The sequence below is a fragment of the Juglans microcarpa x Juglans regia genome, chromosome 3D (assembly GCF_004785595.1).
Source record: "Juglans microcarpa x Juglans regia isolate MS1-56 chromosome 3D, Jm3101_v1.0, whole genome shotgun sequence".
Taxonomy (NCBI): domain Eukaryota; kingdom Viridiplantae; phylum Streptophyta; class Magnoliopsida; order Fagales; family Juglandaceae; genus Juglans; species Juglans microcarpa x Juglans regia.
The window spans coordinates 6,315,301-6,338,395 of NC_054598.1; the positions used below are offsets into that span (position 1 = coordinate 6,315,301).

Here is a 23,095-nt window from a genome sequence, read left to right on the forward strand (position 1 = left end):
TTTAAAAGATAAAAAAAAATAACTGAATAGTAAAAGCTATAATAAAATATGTGCAAGTGTATTATTTTTTTTTTTTTTTTTAAATCCTCTAGGTATATTAACGGTAGTAATCCTCAAAAAATTATGATTGGGATGCGAGTCCCAGGGATCTTTACCTTTATTCTCCGCTGTTTATCTTTATTTCTATGTACCGTATTCGTGGTGACGAGACGTTCATTGAAACTTCCCGGCCCCTCTTATTATAACGCGATAACATGCAAAGCCACTATTAGAAATTTCTTTCAGATCAGCCCCAGTTTTCAAAAACCTGATTCTTTGCTTGCAACTTTTTAGATGGAATCTATACTATGCGCACTTTCATCAGTCCAAAAGGAGTTATTGACATCTTCCTTCATTGGCAGCTCCCTCCCAATACCTCCCCCATTAAATACACCACCATGCACCTTTCCCTTCAGCAGTACGCGTGCTCATAGATTGTTTTCCTTCTTTTGCAGACCCATCTCGTCTCTTCAATTCCTCAATATATACTCAGTTCGAGATATTACAACTCTGAATTTGCTTTAATGGCAGCACGGAGAATATTGAAGGAGCTCAAGGACCTGCAGAGAGATCCACCAACTTCATGCAGTGCAGGTACTTAGAGGGCATAAAGAAACTGAAATTGGGCTTTTAGTAAAAACTACGTACTTAATTTTATTCATGAACAGAAGATCATTACATGATTGCTGATCGTGGATTTTCAGGTCCTGTGGCTGCGGATATGTTCCATTGGCAAGCAACCATCATCGGTCCAAATGACAGTCCCTATGCTGGAGGTGTTTTCGTTGTGACCATCCAGTTCCCACCTGATTATCCTTTCAAACCCCCAAAGGTATAGAACAAATTAATTCGTTAGCTAGTACTATCCTTTTGGCATCTAGTTGTTATATATGTTTGAACGTTGATGCGTTCCTTCAAAAAGCTACTGCTCTGCCACAATTCTATAAATCTTAAAAGTACTGCTACATCTGAAAAGCAATTATACAAAAAATAATTTTATAAATTGACATAATTTCATCTTATCCGTTAGATCTATTTTATAATTTTAGTAATTTTATAATCTGACGAGCCATATTAAATTGAGTCAGTTTATGAGATTACTTTTATGTAATCTTTTGTGATTAAAGTATTTCTCAATTTTAAATATGACTTTGAAAGAGAAAAATGGTGACACTCTCCTGTGTAAAATTGCTTGCAGGTTGCCTTCAGGACCAAGGTGTTCCATCCAAACATAAACAGTAATGGGAATATATGCTTGGACATACTCAAGGAACAATGGAGCCCTGCACTCACCATATCTAAGGTGATATAAGGAGACTCTATGGGCCCTACAATATTTATAACTTGAGAGTGATAATCAATAAACTAATGTGTTATAGAGTCTACTTTAATTTTATGCTTGTTTTTCTCTCAGTACTGATATAGACTGGTCTAGAATTCGGGTGAAAACTTTAGAGGATTTGAATCTATCCAAATCCAACACAAGGGCCTACATTCACAACATTTTCACCTTTTTTTAATTGTTTGGGAATGTTATGATCAATTTGCTCCTATTATGATATTGTCCTTATATTGTTCAATTTTATATCCCCACTCTCTCTACTCTTGCTGATTTATAATTGCTTGAACCATTGACGTCATTTAAAATAAAAATGATATATATTGGAGGGATTCTTGCAGGTTTTACTCTCCATATGCTCCTTGCTGACTGACCCAAACCCGGATGATCCTCTCGTTCCTGAGATTGCTCACATGTGCAAGACTGATAAAGTCAAATATGATTCAACCGCTCGGAGCTGGACGCAAAAGTATGCCATGGGCTAAGACCATGATGTCTATTTATATATATACATATATATAGAAGTGTATTAATTATATAAAACCTTCTATATATATATATATATTATATATATATATAAGACATTTTATCTCTCATGCTGCCTTGGTGAGGTATAGGAATGATCCAAGCTAGGCTTTAATTTTGTAATTTGAGCATCTCTTTGCTTCGAATAAATGGCTGGACAACCTTAAATATTGGCGCCTATCTTTCATGTTTATTGCTTAAGATTGTAATAAACAGCGTCAACTTCACCCTTCTTCATCTTGGGCTATGTGTCACCTCTAGTTAATTACATTTAGAAGTAGATGCATATGATATAGTTCGGGCTAGTTAAAAATCGAAAAAAGAAACCTAAATCAGATGGTTCCACACATGATGATCATATCGAGCGCGAAAACCACGCAGTTGAACAGTACTCATTCAAGTTCGATCTGCGCCAGTTTAAATACGTAGTTGACTATACGTACGTGTTTCCATTTCGATTCTTATCGAGGGAAATTATACACTAGCTAGTACTGCAGTAGTACTACTCCCAAACTACCTACCACTTCTTTTTTAAGTGCAAAAGATCATCTAATTTGCATCCTAAACTACGAAAAGTTTTAGTCTGTACGTACCGTGAACTTATATAAAAGGTTTCAGTCATGTCCACTGGTCTAAACTGCTGCCACTTCTTTTTTAACGGCACGTCTGCATGCTTTTTCACTACATGCCCTGCTAAATTAAGCCAGTAGTACTTGTCATCAATGACGTCCTATCGAGATTGATATATAATATCGTTGTCAAGGAAACCCGTGGTGTTAATTTTGAAACGTAGATTGTTGAAGTGTTTCATTCCACCTTTTCTTATGATCACAATGTTCGCGTTGATATAATATATATAGTTAACTTGAGCTAGATGCGCTAGGCATATTATCAAGAGTTAGTCTGCGTATAATCTGTAAATGAAAACTGCTCTACAAGTTTATATAGTTATATATAAAAAGAAAATTAAAATTACAATAATATCTTTTTTAAAATAATTTTTTTTTTCTTTTTATTTTTTTCATCAATGAGACTACACACACAATCATCCACTTAGCATAGTTCCGTAAATAGAATTTCTCTATTATCAATGCATTTTCCTAATGTTTCTAACAGGCGGGTGCGCACGGCATGCATGCGTGCCTTTTCTTTCACAAATTAAAATATATAATATATACACTTTGTGATCATATAATATATTTCTGGATATATATATATAAAATATATGTCGCTTAACCTACCGAATCACAGAAGCAGATTCTTCCCATAATATATTTAAGGATTATAATGCGAATGTTGGTTAGAATATTGTCCATATAATAAACTAAGAAATTAACTGATATATTTTCCTTGCACTTTGGCCCGTAATATCGTGTATATATATGTCATATAAATAGGTCAGCCTCAGAGATGTGCCAAATAATATTCGAGTCATGTGAAGTACTGATGAAATTCCACTGATCATCCATGTAGAGCCAAATTATAACCAACGTACATAAATGATTTTTAAGTGGGACTGCGCCCAATATCTTTTAACTTATACAGATCATCAATATCATATATGTACATAACTACTAAAGTTGATGGGTTGAGTACATGCATTATTATTACCTTAAGTAATGCATTATTATTATTATTATTAATTATTGAAAAAAAAGGAGGTAGCTAGGGCATACTTACAAATTAATTACCTACCTGCGTACGTATATACGTACCTAACATATATTCGCTAGCTGCTTCAAAAATAATTAGCTCATACGTGAGTGCATGCTGATACTGCATGCACATTAATGCAGCTGATTAGTTCGTCGATCGATCGCGTCTTCATTAGTTTTCGAGTTTATAATATATATATATATATATATGGTACTTGTTAAGAAAATAACGCAACAGTACTACCGGAGAACAGTAGTGCAGTCAAAAAAATTTATAAGCTGCATGCACGCGGGTGGCAACTTGCTCATTAGTTATGGGTACTATTTCTTTTCATGGCCTTGCATTTTGTCTTCAAACTTAATTTGCACGACATTAAGGAGATCATTACATTAACTTCCCAAAATTGTTCCTTGACTGTTGCCCCAGAGGCAGGCATGAGTACTACTGTTCCTGGTACGTACTTACCAACATCATGTCTCATGTCCATCGACTTTCACTAGATTATATAGCAGTGGTCAGATTCATTCAAGTCTCTCACATTAATTAATTTTTTTCCTTTTCTTTTTTCCAAAAGGCAATAGATTCAGATTGATCGTTACCTGACATAACTGTCAATACAGGGTATGGTCGATACCTATATTTGACAGGAGATCATATATATTGATACGGCACATGGGACGGCAAGTGATGATGGATCGATGGCCAGCAACCATTATCTGTTAATAAATGAATATGGTAGACAAATAGGAACTAACGTGCATGAGGTAGAAATTAAAAAAGTTACCCATTTTTTTTTAAAAGCATATATATATGTAAAAGATCAACTCATACTGTATATATATGATACTGTAGAAGGATCAAACTGCCTATAAATTATACGGAAAACGCTATTTTATCCTCTCATTTGTACTGTTCTATTTGACTAATTGACAAATTCTTTTTTTACTTAGTGATTAAAGAAGTGATTTTAAGTGTATTGATATATTTTTTTATTTTTTTAAAAATATTTAAATATATTAAAAAAATATAAAAAAAAATGTACCGCCCAGCGGTAAGAGTAGTGGGGCGGCATAGTAGCCCCACTCAAATTATATTGTTTCTAATAACAATGATATGGAAATGTGGTAGACATGAAGTAGCTTTCTAGGAACTTGACAAATTTCTAAAAAAAAAAAAAAAAAAAAAGGTAAGGGTACTAAAAAAACATGATTGTTATAACATCTGTAAAATAGGAATTTTTAATATTAAGGTGATATATATATATATATACACATATATACACACACAGTATGATATCAGTATAGGGACCCAACTATCAGTATGAGAATTACCATGGAAAAAGCATGCCAGACATGCATGAGTTGGGTCCCTATACTGATATCATACTATATATATTATATGGCGCTAAACTACTCCACTAAGATTAATGTCCAAGTGGGGGAATCTTTATCTGATCATCACATTATAATATTCTATGTCCATTAATATTACTGATCATCTCTTACTTTTTGTTGTGCTTTGTTCTTTTATAATCCTATCCAATTACGTACCACACATACCACTTCTCATGATTTTTGGCAATGGAGATTCAAATTTCTCTAATCTAGATCATGTATTTATATAGAAAATATTTAGACCTGATTTGATTATATAAAATTAAATTATATCATCTCATCTTATTAACTCATATAATCATTGTAATTTTTTTAAATTTATATAAAATATAATAAAAATTTAATTTTTAAAATAAAAATAATATTATAATAATATTTTATTTAATTTTTAACACAAACATCTCGTAATATAGTTAGAGTCTGTACGGGCATGTCACATGCACGTCGTTTCTTCGCGGACATGGATACACGTGTAATGAGTGAGACATGTGAGCTAACAAAATGGCAGAGGAGGTTTCTATTCTTCAAAATTATATTCTTTAATTTTCTGAAAAAAAAAATACGGATTGCATGCCCCAAATCCAATTGAGGGTGGACGTCTTTTACACGGGAAGTTTTTACAATTTAATTAGCTAGACGCCTTAATTGGAACCGAAGACCAATCAATGCAGTCAACATCGCAGATCAAACTTGGATAAATGAACCCAACTTGTATGCTTAGCTCTCTGTTCACGTAACTTTTCTATGTATTAAAATTAGGTCAAATGATTCAGGTCACCCTATATATTGACCACCTATATATATATATATATATATTATTATATGGTCCTCATCGAATTATTCGGCACGTCTCTGTTATTATCTTAATAGTATATATGTAATATCCCCGTATATATATATATATATTAGCACAAAATAAATAGTGTAGCTTTCTTGTTTGCATTCAAAATTTATCTTAACTCATCTCATATTATCATTACAATTTACTCAAATTTTCATGTAAAATATAATAAACAATTCAATCTTTTCAAATATCAAAATAATTTTTTCCAATTCCCACGTAAAATATAATTAATAATTTAATTTTTATTCTACTATTCATAAACCATCTCAACTAATCTCTGAATCTAAACAACTACTTTTAGTTTGTGAAATTTATAATATTCCTTGGTACGTTTTACAATTTGAATTTTAAGATATAATAATTGTCTATAAAGACAGGCAATTTATCAAGGACTTATATATAATTCGAAACTAAAGATCTACACATAAATAAAGCTGAAGATCATAAGTTTTTACTAAATGAGTTTGCTTCTATCTCTTCAAGAAAAATATTGTTCCTCTTTATTCTTCTTTATTATAAATATATATATATATATATTGGTGCAAATCCTATAACGTGATGACACTGTAATTTTAAGCAAATGGTAAACGTATAAAATTATTTAAATAGAAATGATAAAATATATATAGAATAAAGATTAACAGTATTACTCTGATCTTGAATATAAAATTTAATATATAGGACTATATATGTTAAGATTCATTCATGGCTTTGATTATTAGTGTAAAGCATAATAAGATTCAATTGTCAAAATGACAATTGATGGCCGGAGCAATTAAGGGGCACTTTTGCTCGTCTATAAGGTTTATAATTATAATTTGATTGTTTCGTGAGTCAAGCAACGTGTATCACAATCAGTCAAGCAACGTGTATTATAAGCTTCTTGTATTTATTTACTTTCTTTTTTAATTAAAAATAGATAATCTCTCTCTCTCTCTCTCTCTCTCTTCTGGTCTGAAACCTTGTCCTTTAGTCGTAGCGTTACGCCATGTGGCACGGCCTCGGGCCTCTCGACCCGCAACAGCCGGTGCATGGAATATGACCGGATATCCTGCGTTTCCCGCTAAAGCTGCCGGTTTTTTCTTCTCCCTCTCTCTTCACTCGAAAAACTCTCGCCCACTTCTTCATGCCGTTACTTTCTTCGATCTCCTTCATTCCAAGCCTCCTCATCCTTTTTTATTTTCTTCAATTATTTTCTATTTTTTTAAATAAATCCCAATTGCCTTAAGATATCTCTTTGAAATTGAGCTGCAGTAGGTAGCTAGGGTGATGCTGTTTAGGTGGTATTTGCACATTTAAAACAATTTTGGCTCCAACGATATATGGTCACCAAGACGTGTGCAACTTTTAGGTACATTAATTGTCGGGTCTCGTTTATCTTTTGCTAAGAACATTTTCTCTTTGGGTAAAGTTTTGATCTTTGACGCAAGATCTCTTGTGGGTTATCCCCGTAGTTTCAGGACTTTATCTCGTGGAAAGGAATATAAGATTCGTTGGAGATTTTTTATAGATTGGGATTTTGTTTATTTATTGGTAATCTGCTAAGGGGTGCTATTGGATATGTTAGTCAAGCTTGAGTGAAAATGGCAAACTTTCAATGCAGTAGTTGATTTTTCTTTTCAATGCAGCAGTTGAAATGATCCATTCAGTAAGTGGCAAGGTCAGAAACTAGACGAGTTCAAGAAGGAACAGAATTTAATTAATCTTTTGAGGTGTGAAAGAGATCGATCAGTTAGGAGGAAAGGATCAAAATGACAGGTGAGGAGGAAGTAAAGGCTGCTGAAAAGAAAAATGTCTTGGTTGGCATTCGAATGGACAGCCATAGCAGAGAGCTGCTCAGCTGGGCTCTTGTGAAAGTAGCCAAGCCTGGAGATTGCGTGGTTGCAGTTCATGTTTGTCGAAGTCCTGGTAATGTCCTTATAGAAAAATTATGCATCTTTATAGAAGACTGATCTTAATTTTCAACGCTTTACCGATTGATATTCTTGTTTCTCTGGGGTAACACGATTCATCACTACAGATCAGGCTTCGGAAAACAAGAACTTGTTGGATTGTTATTTAGAAGTTTATGAAGGCTTGTGTACTGTAAAGAAGGTTAGTAATGCTTCAAGTTTCACTTTTCTATCTCATTCATTGGAATGTCCTTGGTTGCTCATCATTTGTCATACTTGGCTTCAGGTTGATCTCACCGGTCATATCTTCACAGGAAGTTCAGTCCGAAGGGTTCTGGCGAGAGAAGCAAAGAACCAATCTGCAGTGGCAGTTGTTGTAGGGATAAGCAAGCAAAGCGCTCTCGGGTAGGGGGAGAGCCAGAACTCTACTTTGCAGTTCGCATTGGTTTTAGCATGTGCGATTCTTTTCTGGTTTCTCTAAACAGATATCGTTTTCAGGGGTTGGGCTTCCATAGCCAAATATTGCACCAGGAGACTCCCTTCAACAACTGATGTTTTGGCTATCCATAAGGGAAAAATTGTCTTCAGAAGGTTCACCAATAATCAACTACCAGGTTTGGTATTTGGTGTCCTGGTTTAAGAGCTTGTAGAACATTTTGTATAAATCATATAGTAATTTGCTTTCACTATGTCAGGCTTTAAAGGAGTTCCAAAACCAAGTTTCACTCATATAGAAGTTCCCACTTCCAAAGAGTGCCCATCTGAATTTGGTGACTCCGAGGCAGAGTCTGAGAAATCTGTTTGTGAAGTGGTTCAAAACTCCAGAGACGGTTTAAGACATGATGGGGAAAACTTGAAGGATGAAGTTTTCAACCTCGCATGCGAACATAACAAACTTGCTTTGATATATACAGGAGACCCTTCAGAGCAGAGACTTGGTTGGCCGTTACTCCGTAGCACTAGTTCATCGATTCCACAAACTCCACATGCAAGGAAAATGTCTGTGGTGCAATGGGTAATGAGCTTACCAGATCGTTCCCCAGAGCTTAGTCATGATCAGTGTTCAACTATCAAAGAAACTGCGTTGGAAAGAGATATCGGAGACATTTTGCATGAGAGTGCCAAAAATAATGGTGCCTCTGCATTGCGTGAGCTGCCAAAAGGCTTGGAGCATCTCCTCAAATCAGACTCATCAGGCTGCAAATGGTTCGGTCATGAGGTTCTGAAGACTGCAACTTCTCAGTTCTCTTCAGGTGAGTACCTTTTCATCCTGACTTACTCATGAAATCTCTTTCCTATTCAGACTTATGCTTGTCCTAAATATCTGCTATTGTGACAGAAAATATGATTGGGAAAGGAGGTTGTAATCGTGCATATAAGGGAATTCTTCCAGATGGAAAGCCAGTGGCAGTAAAGATTCCGAAGTCAACGAAAGAAGCATGGAAGGATTTTGCCCTTGAAGTTGATATCATCTCCTCACTGAAGCACAAACACATCATGCCCTTGCTTGGGGTCTGCATCGAAGATAATGCTCCAATCTTGGTTTATGACTACCTGTCTAAAGGAAGCTTAGAGGAAAACCTTCATGGTAAAGCTTAAATCAGCTTTGTGCTTTTTTTTTGGTTTTCACTCGCTATAACTGTGTCAGACACCAAACTGATATGTTAAATATTTAATGTAGGTAAAAACAAAGACAAATCTGTGTTGTCATGGGAAGTGAGATTTAAGATATCTGTTGGAATTGCTGAAGCTCTAAATTACCTACATAACGAATGCCCTCGGCCTGTTATTCACAGAGATGTCAAGTCTTCAAACATTCTACTCTCTGACGAGATGGAACCACAGGTAACTCACCAGACTAAATTAGATGATATTTAAAAGTAATAAATTGTCAAGATGTGATATGACTAATTGTTGTTGCGGTGTGACAGTTATCTGATTTTGGGCTTGCGATATGGGGACCAACAAATTCATCATTTATGACTCACGGCGATGTAGTAGGAACATTTGGTTATCTTGCTCCTGAATATTTCATGTATGGGAAAGTAAGTGACAAGATTGATGTGTATGCCTTTGGTGTAGTTCTTCTTGAATTGTTAACAGGGCGAAAATCAATTGGTTCTGAGACTCCCAAAGGACAAGAGAGCTTGGTCATGTGGGTAAGAGAACTCCCCCCAAAATAAATAAATAGAATTTCAGCTTGTATTAATTCTGTGTATGATAACCTTTAAAACAAATGAGTGCAGGCAAAGCCAATAATAGAGAGTGCAGATGCAAAAGGCATATTGGATCCAAATTTAGAGGGAAACTATGATGAGGTTCAGCTGCAGAGAATGGTTGTTGCAGCAAACCTCTGCATCACACGGGCGGCTAGGCTTCGCCCTAACATCAGTCAGGTAATAATAACTATATGCAACATTGAAAATGTCATGCTCTTAGTTATGAGTCATGTATCGACCAATATTCCAAATACAAGCTTCTTCAAATTTTATATGAAAGCTACTTGAATTATTAACCAACTTACTTTTTCAGATACTGAAGCTCCTAAAAGGGGATAAATGTGTTGAAGAATTGGTGAATTTCCAGAAGGGTGATCTTAAGGATGATTCAGAAAACCTGGAAAACAATGATGACGAGGTCTATCCGAACTCTAGTGCAGAGTTACATTTGAGTCTTGCACTACTTGATGTTGGCGATGATACCACATCATATAGTAGTGTGGATCAGAGCAACAGTCTTTCTTCAGAAGAATTCTTGAAAGATAGATGGAGCAGGTCATCCAGTTTTGAGTAGCTTCAGCTTTACTTGAACATAAAAGGGGAACAAAAAAAAAGGAGAGAATAATTATAGTTGTTCCTCCAAAATACTACTTCACTCTTAGCAAACACAAATTTGCTTAACTTTGCCAGATGTGTAGTTTGTACTTTTAGGGATGAGGAAAAGAACTGTTGGCATCCAAATGGTGAGGTGTTTCATAGATGTAAAAAAACAAATGTAAAAACGCTATAGAATGTTATTCTCTGATATGACCAACCCCTAGTTTATCAAAGTTGAGACAACATTCAGAAACTCATACACAAAATGGAATATGATGCTTAATAATAGCAAACTAGACCTTGCATAAAGAATGTGGACATAAGATTAAAATAAATGCAACTGGTTACATACCTCTATTAACATTAATTGGCAAGAAAATCTGCAGTTAAACAAGGTTCAAGAATATTTGCTCTCGCATTTATTATTTTTGGGATAATGATATCCTTACACTTTCTTTACTACTGATTTATTACTCAGTTTTGTTTTTCCCTTTTTGTTTTTTGAATCTGGATTAAAAATCTAAAGAAATGGTCTTGCATAAGTTAGAAGAAAATAAATTCAATCAATCAACGTAATCATGAATTTTATAAAATTGACTCACAGTGATGATCATAAGATGTAACCTGCTACACTCTAGCCACACTGCACTCTACAGAATAACTTGGCCTGAAATTTAATGGACGGTCAGGATCAGATACTAGTTAAACATTATAGTTGAGGTGAACCCACACTGACCAGCTATCGTAGTCCTTCACCCACTGCAGAATTTGCTTTGTTTTCTCAATATTACACTGATCTTTGGACTCTCTGCACTAATCACTCGGTATCTCCGTTTCTGCCTCCACTCTCCCTCTTTCGTTTGAGCAGTGATATCCACGAACATCTTTTACAGTATATTTTATAATACATATTATAAAATAAGAATATATTTAGAAGATAATGTTAGTTTTATAAAATATTTTATAAAAATAATAATGTTAATTTTATAAAAATATATTTTTTTTAAAACATTATTTTGTAAAGTCTCGTGTGATTATATTTTTCCTTTCGTTTATGATGCGCTTGGCTAACATCGTCGATCGTCATTAAGGTCCCACCTAAGGTTTCATAGTGAGCCCGCCGAGGACTACCTGGGGTTTCAATTTCTTTCAAAGCCGCGACCTTTCTCCGAGTCTTCTTGTCACTTTTTTTTTTTATTATTCTGAGAGTCTTAATCGCATCAATTCATTGAATTCAAATTATGATTTGAATCTTCTGTAAGGTTCATTAGGTTTAAGGTTGTGATGGTAAACCTTTGCTCCCTCGTTGGAAATCTGTTATTGTTGGCTTGATCATGTAAATTCTTTGTAGTTTGTTGCCATGAAATCTAATCTGACCTGCGGCTGAAATGGTTGGATTGTTTGTGTTTACGCAGTTGATTTCCAGGGTTTCTGAATTTTAATGTGCAAAATCTCAAGTGGGGGTGTTATAGTAGTTTTGTTTTGGGCATCCGAATCTTTTCAGAACCACAATTTCCCATCTGGTTATTTGTTAATTTATATCAAGACGGAGAACTGGGCTCAAACTTCGTCTGGTTCAACTTCACAGCCATAAATTTGTTACCTTGTCACGTAGTTTATCATTTTGTTTGGTGGAAGTTTTGATATCGAAATGGACGACGGGGAGCTCGATTTCTCGAACCAGGAAGCTTTTTCAAGTCCAAATATGGGGGAGCTTCTGAGAAGTTGCTCAATGGATAGTTTCTTTGAGGAACTTCTTAAGGACTCTCACGCTTGTACTCACACTCACACTTGCAACCCACCCGGCCCTGATTCTTCGCACACGCACACCTGTTTTCATGTGCACACTAAAATAGTACCGGCCCCAAGTGACGACAAGGTTGCCACGGATGATACTGCGGAGTCCACTGAAAAGAATTGCAAGAAACGCCCGAAAGGCAATCGGGAAGCAGTTCGCAAGTACCGTGAGAAAAAGAAGGCCCGAGCTGCATCTTTGGAGGATGAAGTTGTGCGATTAAGGGCTTTGAATCTGCAGTTGTTAAAGAGGTTGCAGGGTCAAGCTGCATTGGAGACAGAAATTGCAAGGCTGAAGTGTTTGCTTGTGGATATTCGAGGAAGGATTGAAGGGGAGATTGGATCGTTTCCATATCAGAAATCAGTCAATCCAAACTTGCCTAATCCTAGCATGCCTGGCCCATATGTGATGAACCCATGTAACATGCAGTGTGGTGATCAGGTCTATTGTCTTCGTCCAGTGGTGGATGGCCAAAGTGGAGAGGACGCATTATTGAATGGGCAAGGCCTTAATGGCTGTGAATTTGAGAATCTTCAGTGTTTGGCAAATCAGAATTCAGTGTCAAAGGAGCTTCCTGGTTGTGGTATGGGGTATTTAGCCTCCGATGTCAATTCTTCTGGCACAAATAAGAGGAAAGGTGAAACTTCATTGCTTTTCCTATTCTGTTTTATTGTGATGTGGAACTTGTTTGCCTATCTCGTTAGCAGTGCAAACACTGATAGCGATTTAGCAATTTTTTGGGTGGAATACCTTTATAACATGTTAGAAATGGAGCTTATTATTTTGGAAATGAACGGCTGGTTATTGGGTCAAGCAATGTAGTTGTAACAGATATTTGAGTTTGCTATTATAAAATAAGTTGTATTGTATGTGGCTGTTGTGATCTGGGCTTGTGATTAGTAGCCTATACTGTTGCAACTTTGTAGATCATCTTCTTGTTGGCTTTCATGAGTAGGGATACAATAGGAAAATTTTGAATGCAACACCCCTGTATACTCTTCCTTTAGGTCATTCGAATCCGTGTATATCTCATATTGGTGATGAGGTTTGGATGCATTTTTTTTTTTTTATTTGCTATAAATATCAAAAGAATGTCTATAACATCCTGATTTGAAGTAGAAAAAACCATTATTATAGTGTATGTGCTTGTAACATATCCTGACCTCTGTAGTTATTTAATGATATCGTGCTCGAGAGTGAGACCTTCAGACAGAGGAGTTCAGTGGACCATGAGTTAGAGCCTTAGCTGGGGTCTGCATGCGGATGACAGAAAGTTTTGACTGCAAATGAAGATACTTAAACATCATATAGAAGAATATAGACTTCAACCATAGAAAGACTTACCTAGGCTGGCTACTGACCTTTCTTCCCTGGATTCCTCTGTGGTCTAGATTTTCCATTTTAAATTATTGGAAACTTGAGGACTGGCCACTGGGCTTGGTTTAAGCAATTAATAACTTGATAAGATTATGACCTGATTTGATGTCTACTTGTACTTTATACTTAAAAGCATTTCTTTTTTGCTGTGTGGTTCTGTCTTTCTTACTTTGCAATGTGGTAGACAGTACAATTCATGCACCTGAGAAAGAAAAAGAAAAAGTATTTAGTTCATGTCTCACCTCGACCCTAAAAACCATGTGTCTATAATATGCACGGCTTTCATATATGAAGGAGCTGGAGTTAATATACCTGAGTTTAAGCCTAGGAAGAAGGCCTATTCTTCAACTCGAACATAGGAAAGGGGAGAAAGAGGAGGAGATGGGAGGGGTATATATGCATGCATGAGATTGCAATGTTCTGAATGATACATCTGTTCATTGGCTTGAACGCAGCTTTAGGATTTTTGCTACTTATTTTTTGTTGGCTCTTTATGACCCTGATATTTATGGCAATTGTTTTATTAGGAGGGACTCGTGCAGCAAAAGCAAGTTGAAGTGCTGCTTAGTCAGCAATTTCTGTATGCTCGAGGGTATATATGGTCGTCCAATAAGTAGTATTGTTGAACTCATCATAAGCTTTCCTTGCAGGTTATTTAGTGATTTTTTTTAATTTTCGGTTTTATTTCTGACCCAGTCTTGGGTTCTTGGAGCTGATATGGGCATATGTTTTCCTGGACTTGCTGCTGTTTCAACAGGTGTCTTTTGTCAGTTTATAACATTTAGTCTGCTTTTAATGTTTTGTAAAGCAGAAAAATTTAGTTGATGTATTTTTTGTGAACAAACTTGTTGCTAAGGCCAACTTTATTGTTTCTATGAAGTTGAATGCCTTTAGTTTCAGCCTTCGTATACTATGTGACTACACATAGACCAGTCAATTAAAATGAGATCATTTGATGTTCTTCCTTTACTTTTGATTTTGATTTGTAATTAAGTAGTCCTTTTCTTCTTTCGGTGGATGTTCTTGCAATTTTTTTTTTGTATCTAAGCTATTTGAATTCTTGATCGCTGAATTTACAGACCTTAGGGAGATGGATGCCTTGCATCTTTCAAAACCATGGACTTTGAACAGGTGATAAAAGGTTTTAGTTCATGTGATCCAAAATTGTGATTTGTGTGAAGGATAGAATCAGCTTGCAATGTTTCCAGTATAATTTTTATCCTGGTTTGGCTTTGCAACTATATAACATAAGAAGTTTACTTCTTCCCTTGGCATTTTTCCTGACAAAAGTATGCCTAATTTAATCAGGAAGGAAGCACTGCCTTCTAACTGAAGTTTTGCGAAGGCATTCATGTCATCCACAATACATGACGAAAATCGGGTAACTTTCTCAGTATGTTGGCTTTATTTGAAGCAACCTGCCACTGTGATTACAAACAGATGGGAGTTCTCACTGCCATTAGGGTGAGAAATAAAGGTGGCAAAGAAGATGCCATGGGCTTATTACTATTTGATGGATCTCTCTTTGAAAGGATGTGTTTTAGCATGCTTTCTTGTTGATAAAGATCCTGAATTCGTTGGTCAAATTTGGTAGGTTAACTTTTTGAGTCTACTCGAGAAGAAAGGTGGAGAATGGGGTGTCTGTTCAATTCTGCTTAATGAGTAAATCTATTTGTGGGGGATCTCTCTGCAGTTTTTGTGCCTTCATGGTATGCTTAACAACTGTGTATTGTTTGTTTAGAAACATAATTATTCTGAGATATTTTCAGACTACTTCACTACTATTTTATTACTATTAGATGATAATACTCTTAGTATGCAAATGGTGATACAAGTAATGCCTCATTCCATTCGTTGTGTACTCTTTATCTTTTATAACATTCGATAATTTAAAAAACTACTCGTGCAACTGACAAAATTACTCAAGTTTAGAGAGCTGCTAAAACCCATCCCGTTCGTTTAGGTACAGCCGATCACCGAAACCCCGTGAGGACTTTTATTTTCTAGTTTTTAAATTGTATTGTAAAAATATTGGAGTTTTTTTTTTTTTAAAAAAAAAAAAACACTTACAGAAGCGATTTTTTATGAATGGAATATCCATTCTGTATCATAAAACTGAACCAAAGTTCTCATAACCATTCTTAGAATATTGATTCCATTCTGGAAGTTTTTTATATATTGCCCAAGGGAGGGATAATGAGTTGAGATGAAAGATAAATAAAACATTATCATAATATAATTTTTAATATTAATTTTGTATAGAATTTAAAAAAATTATATTATTTATTATATTTTGTTCAAAAATTTAGAAAAATTATAATAACTATATAAGATGATAGAAGTTGAAAGACTCTCTAAATCCAAACAAGGCATAAATCATCACTCCAAATGTACTTACAATTTTACTCATTTTTATTTACAAGACTCATTTTGTTAATTTTCTTTTGAATTTAAAATTTTATTATTTTTAACGTATCAATAACTGACAAAAATAAATTTTTTGTAAGTTTTAAAAGTACATTTAGCATTTTCCTAAAACTAATATCATGCTCCGATACCTTTTTCCACACGGGGAGCAAATGCCTCTATCCAAACCCACCTTCACAAACTACATTATAAGGACGTGATCTATCGAATCGACTCCGCTAAACGGCTGAAGTGTCCTCGGGACAGCCGGTAAGGAACCGGGACCACTAGAAACCTTCCTTTTCTACAGGTTATATCAGTCATGGATGGCAACGAGAAGGAAGAGAACAAAGGGAAAGAGGGGGAGAGAAGAAGAATACCATTTTACATCACAAATGAAGCCTAGGGGACTGCACAGACCCATCACAAGCTCCACCAAGTGGATGTGAATTAAATAACCATCTAGACTAGCTATAACGGCAGGGGAGTACCCCCAAGATGGATCCTAATAGAAAGTGTGAATTGACGATACACGGACACCAGAACCTACAGATATTTTTTTAAAATGTCTGATGATCATCTCAAGCAAAAAGTTGAACATTGTTCCTACCTAAATCTCACAGTTCAAGGTAAAAGATTCCCTTCAAGTATGTGGTTATTCATCAGTCGGTTGCATATCATCGTCATCACGATATATACTCTCAGCCATTTGCCAGACCTGAACAGTATTGTCCTCGCCTACGCTTGCAATGACCCATGGCTGGTACTTGTTCCATGAGAAATCTGATATCTTTGCTTTGTGACCCCCGTGAGAGAATAGAAGCTCCGGAGGACCATCTTCAGCATCTCCCTCTGACTGCTCATCACCGATCCTAAAGGCATTGCTTATCAGTTAAAATAGGCAAAATATTCAAAATGGCAAGAAAGAACCTATAAGAAATTCAGAACTTGCTAGTAAACTTCGTAATGCATGATTCCACGTTAATTAATCATGATTCGTAAACTTGATTAAAGGAATTTTTCTTCAAATAAAACAAGAGAAAAGCAAGCACATTCCTAGCAACTATTTATGCTGTGCAGTACCTGTTTAGATCCCAAACCATCAACCTCCTATCATCAGCAGATGATGCCAATACAGTTTCATGGTTTGGATCCCATTCTACCTGGAACACTTCCTCTCTGTAGGAAACAAATCAAGGGTATAAAAAATTCTGAGTTGACAAATCAAGGGTATAAAAAATTCCGAGTATAACAAATTAGCTCTCAAACAAACAAAATGATGAGTTGCACCAAGAAAGTACTAACTCCCACACAAAAATTGGAACCACTGCTGCAAAAGACAGTACATTGGTTGTAAAGAGTGTGTTCCTACCTTCAACATCTATAATAATAGATTAACTTTGTCAATTGGATAAAATTTAAAATAGCATCGAACCCTTTTCACACTGTGTATCCCATTGTTGGGCAGTTAACAAGCATTCCTACAAGGTAAAACATCATCTCGATGATAGTTTTGCCGCAAGATCCATTCAGAGAAGCACGCAAATGAATGAGAGCAAAAGTTTATTCCAACTGACAAATAATTGGTTTTGCAAGAGATGAAAACAAAGAAAGTTTTTTTGGGGGGGAGGGGGGCCATAATTAGTTCATGATAATGAAATAAAAGATTAAGATTAATCTAATAGGCATAGAGCGTACGAGTGACTGCTTAAGACATGCAGTGGCACACTCAGCTTCCTTGTATCAAAGAGACCAATTGTGGTATCAGAAGATGCCGTCGCCAAGATCCATTCATTGTATGGATTGAATGAAAGATAGTTCACCTACAAACGCCCAAAAATACATCAGTAACAGATCAGTAATATTCAAACTTTAATACATGTATATCACAGGAGAAACGAAATGCACAGAGAATCCTAGGGCAACACAAGTTCAAAATTACAAGACTATACACATGATGCAAGAGATATGGAAATACAAAGACAGTAGGACTGAGGAATTGGAGCTATGAGAGATAATAAGTAGCAACTATAAATTTTATACATAAAATAAGGAGCAGGTCTCTTCAAGACCTGAAAATTAATTGCATCAATTAAAAGCAATAAAAGATTATTTTTTATCAGTTAGAACCTTAAAACAAAATAAGACACATTTAACACATACAAATATGGAAAATTGATAAAAAGAACCACTAGGAATCTAAGGGTATATGTGGGATACTCAAAGAGGATATAGTAGGTAAGTAAAATTCAATACACAAATTGGAGAGCCACTACTATCACATAATGAATAGACTATAACCTCTTTCTCGTGAGCTTTGACGGAATGTAGGGGTTGGTTTGTGCGCAGGTCCCAAATGACCAATCGGCAATCATCCCCTACAGACCCAAATAAATTTTCATTCTTTGAATGCCAGGATACATCTTCAACAACACTTTCATGAGCCTGTGAATTACATTCACAAATCACATAAGACAATCTACAAAATGTGCCATGCCCAAGACACCAGCATTTTAGAAAAAAAATGATACACTGATTCGGAAAATTACCTCATAAACATGCAATGCATCAAGCACCTTATGTTGAGCCATGGCAGACACATCCCACAAACATATCTTATGGTCATGAGAGCCACTTAAAAGGAATCCCTCCTTGAGGGGACTCCAAGACAACCCATACCCTTCCATATCATGACCCCTTAACCTCAAATCAGGATCACAATCACCCCCTTGTTCCTTCGCCAATTGTTTCGTACAATCAAAAACATAAACCTCAGACCCACTTGTCTTAGCTCCCACAATTGCCGGGTTCTGTGGCATACCCCGCGCCCTATTCACCTCTCCATCAACACGTATCTTCTGTGTTATCTCCACCTACAAACATCCCAAACAAAACAATTAAAACATAGGTTCAGCTAGCAATTTCAATACTGGCCAGTATAAAATAATCCTTAAATAAGGGCGTAGACATCTCTTGCGTGTTTTTTTGCCTATGGAAGTACCAAAGATACACATCAAAACATTCCGCTATAAGTTTTTATCAAAATATTCGGTACCCAAAGGATAATTCTTCATAATGAAAAAGTGAGTAGTTTTTCTATCACCTCTAACCATGCGAGTACTAATTATATTATTTAAACACGTTTACCTAACGATTTTCACAAACACTTGGTACCCACAACAAAACTCATCAAATACCACATACCCAAGGCATAATACGTAAAAAATACGGAATGCCCAGAAAATAACACGCGAGATATATTTTTGGAAGTGTACCAGAACACTGACCTTAGGGATAATGGGGTTCTCGGCATTGCAATCTGTGTTGATTTCAGACTCGTTGCTGGGGAGGAGAGCGTCGGCGACCATGAGGAAATTGGGGAAACCTTCGGATGTATGGGTCCCGAGAACGAGTCTGTGGACGGCGAGAGATGGGTCGGAGGGGTACGGCAGCGGGGCCGAAAGTGGAACCCAGTGGACGGTAAGAGACGGCCATTCGAGAGGGTGAGAGATGACCAGATCGTAAAGGAACGGAGTGTTCTTCTTCCATACGGCGTAGTCCTCCTCCACCTGATCGAGACCCGTCTCTTGTTGCTGTTCCTCCGCCATCTCTCTGTCCGCCAAGCTTCTGGCTTTCCCGCCAAACAAAAAGGAAGTGGAGGGAAGGACGGGAGCGTGGGGTGGGATTTATTAGCAGATAGGTTTTGGTTTGGGCTGGACTGGAAATGCTATTAGTTAAAAAAGAGAGTTGAAAGTTACATTATGGAAGGCCCAAATAAAACATGAGAAGTGGCCCAAAAGCACATACGGGAAAAAAGTGCATGATATATGCAACTCAAATTAATATTTTGTGACAGTATATAAAAATTAAAATCCATCAAAATCCTTCATATATTCTAATAGGCATAAATCTCATTTCTCAATTTTTATTTTATCTAAATAGGCATTTATTATCTCTATCAATCTAACACTTATAATCTTAGTAGTTACAATATTTGACACCTATGAACTCTAAAGAATATCAATGACTCTATTTTTATGTCAATCTTCTTCTTTTTTTTTTTTTTTTTTTTTTGGAAGGGCAAGTGAATTTTCAGTACATCACCGGACCAGACAGTTTACACCTCTAGACACATCAAACACGCTAATGATGCGAAACACAACCTTAAAAAATACTTATATTTTAAGTATAATCGGTGCCAAAGATTATCATTTTAAGTTAGATGTTTTTTCCCCTTTCGGACATATATGATCATAATTCGTTGGAGTAGTTATATTTACTATTCAAATCAATTGGAAGAAAGGAACCTTCGTGGAAACAAATGCGGACGTTGATATGTATAGAGGAATTTTGGATGTGTTAGGCTTTCGCCACCTATAAAATTACAATTCTGGAGGTTGCTTGGTGGATTAGAAAGACATTATTAAACAATACCATTCGAGAGAGACACGACAGATTTATTTATCAGTTTCGTTCGGATAACGGCGGTGGGTGTTTGGAAAATTTGGAGCCACGCAAAGCCTGGAGTGGATAGCAAACAAGCCGGGTCAAGATTTGGGCGGCTGGACTTGGGGACGACTTTTAACTAGGTTTCCATGTTTTCCGGAAAATTAATTATTCTCTAATTTTTTTTTTAAAAAAAAAAGTTGTTGGTTTTAGATGTGCCTATCGTCATATAAAATAGATTTAGTGCTTGTTTTGATTTTAAATCATTTTATCTCATTTCATAATTATATATTTTTTAAAAATTGTTATACAAAATATCATAAATAATTTAATTTTTTCAAATTTAAAATAATAATAACATTAAAAAATAATATTACAATAATATTTTATTCAACTTATCTTAAACCATTTCATGTCATACCATCTTATATTACTATCCAAACAAACCTTTATTTACGGTATTTATTTAACCCTTTAAGCAAAAGATAGTTTGTAATACTATTCAAATAGGAAATTCATGGGATTGAGAGTCACTCCTATAGGCTTATGGGATTCAATAGCCGTTTTTAAGGAAGGAATCTCTGAGTATTAGCAAGTCGTTATAATTATTAAGTAAATCTCAAGAGATTAAAATCCGAGTGTCCTACGCATATGTACGTGATTTAAGTATAAGTTTATGAATAAATTTGTGAATAATTTTATTCATTATTTTTACACACTTACACACTACATATATGTGATATATGATGAAAAGTAAAAAAAATTTAATTAGTTTAAGATCAATAAAATAAATTAAAAAAGATTATAAGAAAAAAAATATAATATATGAAAATAATAAATAACAAAGCTCTAAATTTGTATTGTAATTATCTCTTCCTCCTCTCGAGAAGAATTTAGGACCAGACAATTATCAGCCAATTAATATGGCCTTCGGTCGAACGAGTCAATTCGAATGAAAAGCTTTTTGACTACTGCGCTGATTGAAACACATTTGTCTGGAAAGCTTTTTAACGTGACGTAACACTATATAATTTATTAGCTAGCCCAGAAATAAAAAATAAAAAAGGTTCACTATACAATTGTTTTAAATAATTAATTAATTATGGTTCTGTAGATAGCAAAAATAAAAGCTTAATTAATTACAGAAAAAAAAAATAGAATTATACCCATAGATCCATCAACATGTACAATCGTAGTACAGAAATAAGGATTTGGTTCTTAAAAATTGCTTCTAAGATCTAAAAAAAACTATCAAGTGAAACTGAAAAGACCCAAGTCCCAACCCAAAAAAATAATACATTACAGCACACAAATCCCATCAAATATTAATACAAATCTACGGTCCTAATTTCACTACATTATGGCACATGCGGTGGGATTCTCGTCACTAAAAGCGGTGGTGTATCTGACCTCCGTGGAGCTGGCACGTGCCAGCTGCGAAATCTGCGTGTCCTCGACGTTTCGCACGTACCCGGCGGGAGCCTTGCGGTCGTAAACTCCAGGAGCGTAAGGGTGAGCGACGACGTCGTAAGGGACGTAGGGCCAGAGCTCGGCCTTCTTGCCAGTTCGATGGGCGACGCGTGCCACCACCTTTGCGGGCTCCACGTATCCAACGACGGTCACCTTGTTGGCCTTGCGCTCCACGTCCACTTGCTTCACACCCTTCATCGCCTCCACCGCCTTCTTCACCCTCCGCTCGCATCCGTCGCAGTCCATCTTCACCTTGATCTCCACCGTCTGATCATTAGAGGGAAAAAAAAAAAATTAGCAAATAGAAATGAAACAGAAGGTTGATGGAGATAGATAGTTAGAGTAGGCCGGGGGGATGCCAAGGTTTACCTGCAGTTGCTTGCGTTTCTTGAGCTTGGAGCCACCATTAGAGCAATCAAACAGGTCAGGGAAATGATCCAAAACACCCATTTTTTTTCACTTTACAGAGCTTTAGCACCCAAAAATGGTATCTTGGAAAGTGGAATTATAAGAAATGAAAGAGGAAAAAATATATGGCAGATTTCAAAGCTTGAAGTGGTCGTGAGTGACAACAGTTATACTAATGGTAATTGGTAGGGGTTTAGGCCTTAGGGCTGTCCACCACTTTATTTATAATTAAAGAAAGCTCGTGCTCGTGCTCGTGCTCGTGGAGGGTGTTGTGGAGACCTCTGTTGGTCCCACTTTCAAATTTTGGACCGTGGGGCCGACCATTATAAGATAAAATCGTACAAACAAATGATCTGCTTCGTCGGTTACATAGTTCGTCGAGCTGATTTTTGCCGCGTGTCATGATTAGGCCTAGAATCTAGATAAAGAGACCGGTGACAGAATCGAGAATTGTGTCGACACCTTGGGGGAGGGAAGGGGGGTTTATCCAGGCACCGACCGGCTGGGCCCTCCAGGCTCCAACGGTGTTTTGAATTGAATTTGCTTTGAACCTTAGGAATCTGTAGTGGGTGGAACCGGAGCTTTTAAAATGGTCCCATGATAACATATGGGTGGTGGCGGGTCCACTCCGAACTTGATGGGCTTTTGGGATAAGGGGCGCATGAGATTGGATTGTGCTTTTTGTGTA

At 36.1% G+C, this 23,095-nt stretch overlaps 5 protein-coding genes across 8 annotated transcripts; 3 read left to right on the top strand and 2 right to left on the bottom strand.

Moving 5' to 3' along the window:
* The first annotated feature begins 401 nt into the window (after positions 1-401).
* LOC121254268 (ubiquitin-conjugating enzyme E2 28-like) lies at positions 402-2,140 on the top strand. The gene is made up of 4 exons (XM_041154238.1): positions 402-633; positions 744-871; positions 1,238-1,342; positions 1,720-2,140. Exons 1-4 carry the CDS (start codon positions 564-566, stop codon positions 1,861-1,863), a joined length of 447 nt encoding a protein of 148 aa, XP_041010172.1. The 5' UTR covers positions 402-563; the 3' UTR covers positions 1,864-2,140.
* A 5,200-nt stretch (positions 2,141-7,340) lies between these two features.
* Positions 7,341-10,682, top strand: LOC121254269 (probable receptor-like serine/threonine-protein kinase At5g57670). Its single transcript, XM_041154239.1, has 10 exons — positions 7,341-7,705; positions 7,818-7,891; positions 7,976-8,094; positions 8,188-8,303; positions 8,385-8,942; positions 9,029-9,277; positions 9,371-9,534; positions 9,621-9,848; positions 9,936-10,085; positions 10,222-10,682. The coding sequence occupies exons 1-10, from the start codon at positions 7,549-7,551 to the stop codon at positions 10,480-10,482; spliced, it is 2,076 nt and encodes a 691-aa protein (XP_041010173.1). The 5' UTR covers positions 7,341-7,548; the 3' UTR covers positions 10,483-10,682.
* Positions 10,683-11,567: 885 nt separating this feature from the next.
* On the top strand, positions 11,568-15,450 carry LOC121254272 (basic leucine zipper 23). Of its 4 annotated transcripts, XR_005938599.1 has the most exons (4): positions 11,568-12,937; positions 14,205-14,327; positions 14,986-15,058; positions 15,272-15,450. XR_005938599.1 is itself a non-coding variant. In XM_041154242.1 (2 exons), the coding sequence occupies exons 1-2, from the start codon at positions 12,157-12,159 to the stop codon at positions 14,231-14,233; spliced, it is 810 nt and encodes a 269-aa protein (XP_041010176.1). In that variant the 5' UTR covers positions 11,590-12,156; the 3' UTR covers positions 14,234-14,646. The 4 variants fall into 4 exon arrangements, 1 of the variants encoding a protein (XP_041010176.1); XR_005938598.1 differs by having other exon boundaries at positions 14,986-15,450; XR_005938597.1 differs by lacking the exons at positions 14,986-15,058; positions 15,272-15,450 and adding an exon at positions 14,435-14,646 and having other exon boundaries at positions 11,590-12,937.
* Positions 15,451-16,449: 999 nt separating this feature from the next.
* Positions 16,450-19,854, bottom strand: LOC121254270 (WD-40 repeat-containing protein MSI3-like). Its single transcript, XM_041154240.1, has 6 exons — positions 19,371-19,854; positions 18,633-18,956; positions 18,385-18,528; positions 17,782-17,906; positions 17,167-17,262; positions 16,450-16,955 (listed from the first exon to the last, which is right to left on the bottom strand). Exons 1-6 carry the CDS (start codon positions 19,689-19,691, stop codon positions 16,739-16,741), a joined length of 1,227 nt encoding a protein of 408 aa, XP_041010174.1. The 5' UTR covers positions 19,692-19,854; the 3' UTR covers positions 16,450-16,738.
* A 1,814-nt stretch (positions 19,855-21,668) lies between these two features.
* On the bottom strand, positions 21,669-22,651 carry LOC121254275 (heavy metal-associated isoprenylated plant protein 26-like). Its single transcript, XM_041154245.1, has 2 exons — positions 22,369-22,651; positions 21,669-22,266 (listed from the first exon to the last, which is right to left on the bottom strand). Exons 1-2 carry the CDS (start codon positions 22,447-22,449, stop codon positions 21,883-21,885), a joined length of 465 nt encoding a protein of 154 aa, XP_041010179.1. The 5' UTR covers positions 22,450-22,651; the 3' UTR covers positions 21,669-21,882.
* Between the last annotated feature and the right edge of the window lie 444 nt (positions 22,652-23,095).

What these genes read in the sequence shown, in the direction of transcription:
- LOC121254268 (XM_041154238.1), top strand. Translation starts at nt 564, where the DNA reads ATGGCAGCACGGAGAATATTGAAGGAGCTCAAGGACCTGCAGAGAGAT. An exon ending in ACCAACTTCATGCAGTGCAG is followed by an intron (nt 634 to 743) that starts GTACTTAGAGGG and finishes GTGGATTTTCAG; the next exon opens with GTCCTGTGGCTGCGGATATG. An exon ending in ATCCTTTCAAACCCCCAAAG is followed by an intron (nt 872 to 1,237) that starts GTATAGAACAAA and finishes AATTGCTTGCAG; the next exon opens with GTTGCCTTCAGGACCAAGGT.
- LOC121254269 (XM_041154239.1), top strand. Translation starts at nt 7,549, where the DNA reads ATGACAGGTGAGGAGGAAGTAAAGGCTGCTGAAAAGAAAAATGTCTTG. An exon ending in CACCAATAATCAACTACCAG is followed by an intron (nt 8,304 to 8,384) that starts GTTTGGTATTTG and finishes TCACTATGTCAG; the next exon opens with GCTTTAAAGGAGTTCCAAAA. An exon ending in AACTTCTCAGTTCTCTTCAG is followed by an intron (nt 8,943 to 9,028) that starts GTGAGTACCTTT and finishes CTATTGTGACAG; the next exon opens with AAAATATGATTGGGAAAGGA.
- LOC121254272 (XM_041154242.1), top strand. Translation starts at nt 12,157, where the DNA reads ATGGACGACGGGGAGCTCGATTTCTCGAACCAGGAAGCTTTTTCAAGT. An exon ending in TGGCACAAATAAGAGGAAAG is followed by an intron (nt 12,938 to 14,204) that starts GTGAAACTTCAT and finishes TTGTTTTATTAG; the next exon opens with GAGGGACTCGTGCAGCAAAA.
- LOC121254270 (XM_041154240.1), bottom strand. Translation starts at nt 19,691, where the DNA reads ATGGCGGAGGAACAGCAACAAGAGACGGGTCTCGATCAGGTGGAGGAG. An exon ending in AGAACCCCATTATCCCTAAG is followed by an intron (nt 18,957 to 19,370) that starts GTCAGTGTTCTG and finishes GGATGTTTGTAG; the next exon opens with GTGGAGATAACACAGAAGAT. An exon ending in ATGGTTTGGGATCTAAACAG is followed by an intron (nt 16,956 to 17,166) that starts GTACTGCACAGC and finishes CAATGCCTTTAG; the next exon opens with GATCGGTGATGAGCAGTCAG.
- LOC121254275 (XM_041154245.1), bottom strand. Translation starts at nt 22,449, where the DNA reads ATGGGTGTTTTGGATCATTTCCCTGACCTGTTTGATTGCTCTAATGGT. An exon ending in AGAAACGCAAGCAACTGCAG is followed by an intron (nt 22,267 to 22,368) that starts GTAAACCTTGGC and finishes TCTAATGATCAG; the next exon opens with ACGGTGGAGATCAAGGTGAA.